The sequence below is a fragment of the Barbatula barbatula genome (assembly GCF_947034865.1).
Source record: "Barbatula barbatula genome assembly, chromosome: 11".
Taxonomy (NCBI): Eukaryota; Metazoa; Chordata; class Actinopteri; order Cypriniformes; family Nemacheilidae; genus Barbatula; species Barbatula barbatula.
The window spans coordinates 23,844,684-23,852,701 of record NC_136774.1 but is presented as its reverse complement, the minus strand read 5'-3'; the positions used below and the strand labels follow the sequence as shown (position 1 = coordinate 23,852,701).

The window sequence follows — 8,018 nt, the reverse complement described above, 5'->3', positions numbered from 1 at the left end:
AGTGTGTGTGTATGTTGAGATTGTGTGTGTTTGTGTGTGTGTGTGTGTTGAGCTGGCAGCAGATTCATTTGAAATGGACTCTTGAATGGATGGCATGAGGGATATTTGTCCTGCTTTCTCTAAAGTGCATTGATGAAGCTCTCTGTTGCTTTTGAAATTGAATTACCCCTTAACTTCACAGGAGAACAGTAATGTGATTTAGTCAGATGTAACTCACGGCTGTGACCCCATGTTGACCTCACATATCACTGAAAGCCAATCAGGAGACACGTTACACATGCTACTCTCACTTCCTGTCAAGAGAAATACAAACCCATCGTTTGAAAGTGTAGTACATGAATGTTTCGTTTGTTTTTTTTCTTAGAAAATGTATTTCTTTCTATGGGACACATCAGCTAGCAGGACCAGCAGTTTAAGTCAGACACACAAAAACACGAGTGAAAGACACTGAAGGAGATGATGATGATGATGATGATGATGATGATGGCTGTGGAATGCTGTTGTTAAAGCATCTTCTGTATAAACTTCATGACAGTATATTGATACACGTCTGCAGATGAGAACAAGTGAAACACGTGACAGATCTGTAAATGATGAGTGATGGTGACTCTTTCATCTCTCTCTCTCTCTGCAGCTCTAATCGCCATCGGTCAGTACAGCAGCACGATTGAGACGGTGGACGCTGGTTGGTGTAAGGAGATCACGGATCAGGGTGCCACACAGATCGCCAGGAGCAGTAAATCTCTGCGTTATCTGGGTCTGATGAGGTGTGATAAGGTACGCACGCACACACACACACACACATTATACTGTAAAAGTATATTTATTTCTATATTGTTTTTGAAAGGCTTTGTTTATTTATTTAGTAAAGTTTGAGATTATAAACGCGGGGTGTTGTGTGTGGTGATGGCCTGTAGGCGACAATATAACCTATAACCAACTAAATCTGTTGTTTAAACTTGGCGCAGTGATATGGAACTGTAATGCGGTTGGCAGAGCTGGAACACCTTCTTAGTTGTGCATATTCTACAGCCCTGTGGTATAAAGAAAGCATTGCAGAAAGTATTGAAATACTTGTTAGAGAATAATTATTGCAGTAATCTAACTACACGATTGAATATGTTATTAGTTGCTAATAACACTGGTGCTGAGATTTGCTGATCATTGATGCTCAACAGGTGTTGAATCACGAGAACATAAATGAGAAGATGATTAAAGGATGGAAGTTCACGTCTGTAAGGATGTGTTCAAATCTGTTGTGTTTACCTGAACACTGTTTATATATTCATAGGACTGAAATATCTTCAGTCTTAGATTCATGCTTAGAGTCTGAGAAATGAATAAGCGTTTAATTGAGCATGAATAAAGAAATGTATTAAAACCAAACTGGACGCAGCTGTGAGCGCTGAATCCTGCTGATTTCAGAATATCTAAATCCTACAGGAAAAAAACGCCAACGTTTTAAATTTTAACTTTATCATAACGCTCATAAATTCTCTTTCATGTGGTGAGTTTCCATATCGTACACATGCTGAAGTTTGATTCCGAGTGGATTTTGTGGCGTGTGGATTGGTGGAGTCAGTGATGTGAAGTCACACGTCACAAATCTCCGTCCTGCCCTCGGGCCAAGTGAGAGAAGCCTGAAAGAATCTATTGATCCACAGCGGGCCGGATCATCAAATCAATTCATTACGCCTCTCTCAGACCTCCAGACCCGCCTGAGACTTTGATGTAAAGCCATGAAGCGAGAAAAGAGCGAGAGAGAGAGAGAGAGAGAGAGAGAGAGAGAGAGAGACTCTTTTCTTCTTATCGGACTGAAATATGACCACAAACACTCATTGACCAAGAACTCCGTCTCCTCCGTTCGGCTGCAGATTTGGTTTAGTTCGGAACTGAATAAATCAGCCAGACATGATGATTCTGACATGTTAGACCTCGCGTTCTGATCCAAAACTTCTCCGTAGAACAGCACAGCAGATTTCTCTCGTGTTTTTTGTAAAGGTGTACGGTTATGTCTTGTTTTCTCAGTTGTTGATGTGATCTGAAGAGTTTTGTCGGTGGGAATCTTCAGCGGTGTGTTTACAGGTCACTCTCACGGGTCCGCTCTCTCTCTCTCTCGCTTACTCAGCAATAACATCTCACAATGTTTGGTCTCATATGAAAGGCCAAAACAAGACACCACACAGCTGGACACGACAGTTTGCTCTGAGGAAAGAACATCTCATCATGTTTAGATCCCTGAAGGTCACACACTTTACATCCATTACAAGATGAAACATTGAAGAACAGAGAATCTGTTAAGCACGATTGGAGATATGATTGAGAAATCAGACCACAAATGAGACGACCAGTGATGTTTTCCTCTTATTGTGTGTGTGTGTTTAAGCTGTTTTAAAGCTCTTGATGTGAAATGTCTGTTTGTCTTGAATTCACAGCAGTATTTAACAGAGGAATGTGTGTTTGTGTACGTTTGACTGGATTTACTGCGAACATTCAGTGTTCTCACCGCAGATCTCACATTTATAAAGTGTGCTGGGAAACTCTTATTTAGATAAACCTTCACTCTTACCCACAATGCATCTGTGAGTCAAAGTACCTGCTGTATGTTTTCAGTTACGCTGTCTGGAGTGAAGAAGTGATGAAATATTCACAACATTTCATTTTCATTCCATGTTTTGGACTCACTTCCCAACACAGTTACGTTGTGACGACGTACCCGGACCGGACCATATGCGTATAATAATATTCCAGCGAAGTAACTTTGTGATTCCCATATTCGTCCTGATGACGTAACATTGGACATTTGTTGGGACATGGTGATAACCTCCTGAAGACATACCTCTGGAATGTACCACATTCATCGCAGCGACGTACCAAATAATGTTTCTGGGACGTGATAAAATCAGTACGTTAAAGATGAAATTTATACATAATTGGAGTTATTTCAGTGTCTCGTTCAGTGTCCAGGTCATCTGAACGAGTACATCATGTCGCTACAATGTTCTCCATGGGATTCATTCACAATATTATTTGAGGACGTTTCTGGAACGTAAGCAAAATGTTGAATAAATGGAACGTTGCTAAGACGTCCTCAGAACGTGGTCATAATGTAATGTCACGGTGACCAAATGAAGATGAACTGGCGATGTTGTCAGAACGTACTGTGTTTGCTCGGCTGTCACTGTGTATGAAGTGCAGCAGATGCAGCAGAAAATGTGAAGTTTAGATCTGAGGGAAATATGTATATTCGTAGGACACAATCAAAGTGTTAAAGGCTAGAAATGTAAAGAAAACAAATGTGTGTGTGTGTGTTGCAGGTGAACGAGGAGACGGTGGAGAGACTGGTGCTGCAGTATCCTCACATTGTGTTCAGTACGGTGATGCAGGACTGCAAGAGAACGCTGGAGAGAGCCTATCAGATGGGCTGGAGCCCCAACACGTCTACAGCATCCTAACACACACACACACACGTGTGTGCATTCTCATAGATACGCTGTTTATTTTGCCTTCCTTTATGAAATGACATTATGCAGCAGAAGCGAGAATATAATGCTGGACATCTGAACGCCGCTGGTGCACATGCACGAGAGCTTTTATCACACATTTCACCACAAAATACAAAGAAAAAACAGATGTCACAAACATTGCGTTATAATGTCATTTTCACAGCAATTAAAGAAACTTCTCAGAATTCTCTTTACTGCAAAGTCACAAGAATTTCACCATTTCCACATGTGTGACATTGAGGATTCTTATTACTGTAACAGCGTTTACTTTGACCGTCATAAAGATAAAAAGTGACTGTAGTGAAGTAAAGGTAATACAAGAAAATATCAATAGTTTTTTTACTCTCTGGTGATTCTGTTCTTTATGACAATGAGAGTTTGATGTGTTCAATATTTTGTCACAACACGTCATTTTCAAATATAATTTCTCATGATTTTGTGGTGAAATGTAGTCTGAACTCATTTTGACAAAATGTACATTTTCAGACACTTTGTTCAGTTCTTTACGGTTTGTTTAGTTGTGCGTTATCTCTCTCTCTCTCTCTCTCATTGTGGCCTCCCTGGTCAATGCTTAGACGTATAAAATGAACAAAGTTGAATTCAGGAGAGCTTGTTTAGACTTTAAGATTTGAATGTCCATGAACCTTCAGCATGTTGAGTGTTAGCGTGTTAGATTTGAAACATGTCTGTGTAACTGCTCACGTGTTTGAAGAACGTAAGTGATGCTGACAGATTTTTTGAGTATTGAGTGTGTGATGTATGGATATAGAGAGGTGAAAGGCACTGCTGTAGGAAGTCCCTTCAGTGGTTTGATGACGTTTACTCTCGTGAAACTGTAAGTAGCGGTTCGGAGTTTGTAAAATGATGTAGGTTTTTTTTCACCTTATATACAGTGGAATTTACCACGAATATCCATGAATATATCTGATGATTCCAGCCTGTGATGTATTTGCCCGATGTGCTGAGTGATCTAGAGATGTTAGTTATCTCGCTCGTCCTCCCGTCTTGCCTGTGGTATTGCTCATTCAAACTACCAGGGTCTTTTTATATGATATAAACTAGCTGAAGCCTGTAGCAGTCGCACTTGAGTTTAGTTACAGCGTTTCGATTACTGTACCCGGGGATTCGAGTCAATAAAACACAAAACACAATTGTACTAAAAAGACTCCTGCTGTCATTGAAACGCACGTCTTGTCTGAATCATGAGATTGTCTTTGTTGTCATGATAAAGAGCATGTTTACATGAAGGTAACGTATAGAACGACAATACACGATTCATTTAGCAGAACTGGCTGATGGCATCTTTACATTCCAGGTGAGTTTTGCTGAGCCTGACTCAATAATAATATCAAGTCAAAGAATAGAGTTTGATCTGCTCTTCAGAGTGAATCCTGGGGTGTATCATGTATTTGATGAAGTGAATAGTGAAGAGCTTAAGAGATGTGACTCAATGATCCACTCAAAGTGTCTCTTCTCTCTGAAGGTCACACCAGAGACACAAAACTTTCTGTTATTGATGTGTGTTGGTTATACATGAGCCGTTGAATATGAGGGTTATGACACACGTGTGGTCACGTGGTTCATGGAGCGCTCAATAGTTCCAAACAACTCTTTCCTGTATCTCAGTGGTAAGAGCATTGTGTTGGATCACAGGGGATTGCAGATACCTGTGTATAAATGTATAGGATAATGCAATGTAAGTCGCTTTGGATAAAAGTGTCTGCCAAATGCATAAATGTAAATCTGTGCTGTAAATTTAAAGCTACAATATGTACATGTGGGCAACAACAACAAAAGGCGAAGCTAAATGAAGTCGCCCATCGTGTTCACGGACGAGGTAATAAATGAATTTTATTTGATGTCATCGTAATGAATTAGCTCGCAAGAAATGTGAAATGTAATGTATGTTAGCCCGTGAATGAAATTGGACTTTGTCAATTGATTTGGTAGCGTAATGCTACACAGTTGTATGTGTTTAAAACAGTCATACAGTCGTTGTTTATAAAGTCATTGCCGCCGAGGAGTTTTCGTGATCCAGAATAACAGAACAACAGATGCTGTATAATCTCTTCTGCATTTGCGCGTTGCCGTAGTTTCTACAACCGGAAACTGAGGGTTGTGCGGAGTAATGTGGAACGCCACTGAAAGATATCGTATTTTTTCTACCTTTTAGCTCGTAAAAATAATTTACTACTTGGTCCATTCCAACTACAACACAATCAAGGCGTTGATAAAATGTTAAATTACATAAAACCGTTTTAATAGTGATTTCAATTTAAGGTGTACTGTCTCTTTAATTGAGCACAGATCAGACACGGAGTCATCATGTAGCCTACACTTTAAAGATCTTCTCAAAAGGAGAAAACTAAAAGATAATGAAAAAGAGTTTCTTTTTAAATAATGCATTTTATTATTTGCTAATCATTGTTTTATTTTAAAACGCTAACCAAAACCTAAACACAGTTTCAAAGTCTCACAGTTTATGATGTTTAATGCCCTTTTCACACAGAGATCATGGATAATGCGTCCATGAATTTGTCTCGGGATTGCATTCACACTGCCAGTGATTTCCTGGAATCTGTATAATAAGTCTGGAATAAGTCGTTTAGTTTTTATTCTGCAAGTTGACACGGGATGATCACCACCCGATCTACATCCTCTTGATGACTGACATCACTACCATCTTCTCAAACATTGGATGAAAGTTTTTTAATAACCATTAAAGGGATACTTCACCTAAAAATGAAAATTCTGTCATCATTTACTCAACTTCATGTTGTACCAAATGTGTATAAATGTGTTTGTTCTGATGAACAGAGAAAGATATTTGGAAGAATGTTTGTAACCAGACATTTTGCCCCACATTGATTCCCATAGTAGGAAAAATGACTTTATCATAGTTTTGTTCTGTTGAACACAAAATACTTTTCTGAAAATATTTTTCACAAAAAACAGTTCTGGGGCACTTCTGACTACAATAAGTGACTATTTTGGGGGGCAAAATGTGTCTGGTTATAATCATTCTTCCAAATATCTTTCTCTGTGTCCATCAGAACTAAGACATTTATACACATTTGGAACAACAGGAAGGTGAGTGAAACTTTTTATTTTTGGGTAAATTGAGTTTCAATTCTTGTTTTTGGAACGGCATTAGATATGTGTCTGTCTTTAGGACATCAGGTAAAAATCTTTTCAGTTTTTTCAGCTATGACCTGAAATCATCTTATTTTAGATTTAAATGTATGAACCGAATTAAAGGAATGAACTGGCTTTAAACAGATATCAGTTTCAGTATCAATGTGACCCTGAAGCCTCAGCTCAGTTTGGTTTTGACAGACAGCTGAATTAGTTCAATATTGATTAAGCTGTTGGTTTATTTCAGGTCTATTCTCTTCTTGTTCAGTGTTATTGTGAAGGTTGACGGCGTCTGTTTGATGTCTGATATGAAGGACCTTCAGAAGTAATGACATCTCTAAATATTCATGTGGTCATTAAACTCTAAGCTGCTTCTCAAAATCTCATCGCTGTGGCCAAAGAGACTCGTGAGGTGAACACGTGAAGTCTTTTGTATTCTTATGATGGAGTACTGTGACGGTACTGATGGTGTGATGGTGACAGTTTTGTTCAGTTTCTTCTCTGTTTATCTCAGCCGGGTGCTGTCATCTCACTTTTATACTCGACGCATCTACATAGCCGTTCTGAAGTCTAAATTGAAGCCTACATAAATCTAGTTATAGCTTTGTTTACTGGCCCTTCCATCAGTCCTACAACAGACATCAAACGCTGTCAACAAAACCACACAGTCATGTTTAAAACAGACATGAGCGACTCGCGTCACACCTCCTTGTGTTCACTCTGTCACACAACTAACAGCATCTTTTTACATGAACATCAAAACAAAATGTTTGGTGCTCTTTTCTTGTCTATATGACGGATTTCAGAGTATAGAGCCGAAGGTCTACTTCTGCTTATCCAGTGAATGTTTAAATGTTGGAAGATTTACCCATAATGCTCAGGAGAAACACACGTTCAGCTCGAGACGTCGACTGACCCTTCAGTGAATTCACAGGTGAGCTCTGTGTTTGTGTGTTTTGGATTTGACTGTATGTTGTATTATTTGTTATACCATGGTCTGTTTGAATACTGAATGGATTAAGTAAGGGATAATGCACACCCTCCAGCCAATCAGAATCCAGTATTCAAACAGACCATGGTATAAAACCCTTTAACGCACGGCTAGCTGTGGATTATCCCTTACTTACAATTTATGTTTTTTAACTATATTATACTGAAGCTGTGGAGATGTCAGTATGATTTTCTGTGGATGACTCTTTGAAAAAACTAGATCTAAGCAAACATGTTTTAAAAGTGTTGTCGTTCTCTTAAATAATGTTTAAAAACACACAGCTACATATAATGTCTTTTCAGTATCTTCACAGCCCTAGAGCAATCCATATAAAACATGTCATTTAATGCAATGATTGGCATAAGTGTGACCTTGGTGTCAAAATA

General features: G+C 38.9%; 1 protein-coding gene across 1 annotated transcript in view; it reads left to right on the top strand.

Annotated features, from left to right (window-relative positions):
- The window catches only part of fbxl17 (F-box and leucine-rich repeat protein 17), an 86,559-nt gene extending 81,895 nt beyond the window's left edge, over nt 1-4,664 (top strand). Inside the window, exons 7-8 of the mRNA XM_079468082.1 lie at nt 635-777; nt 3,318-4,664. Of these exons, the coding sequence (XP_079324208.1) occupies nt 635-777; nt 3,318-3,455 (281 nt within the window). The 3' untranslated portion in view covers nt 3,456-4,664. The remainder of the gene's footprint in view (nt 1-634; nt 778-3,317) is intronic.
- The last annotated feature ends 3,354 nt before the right edge of the window (nt 4,665-8,018 follow it).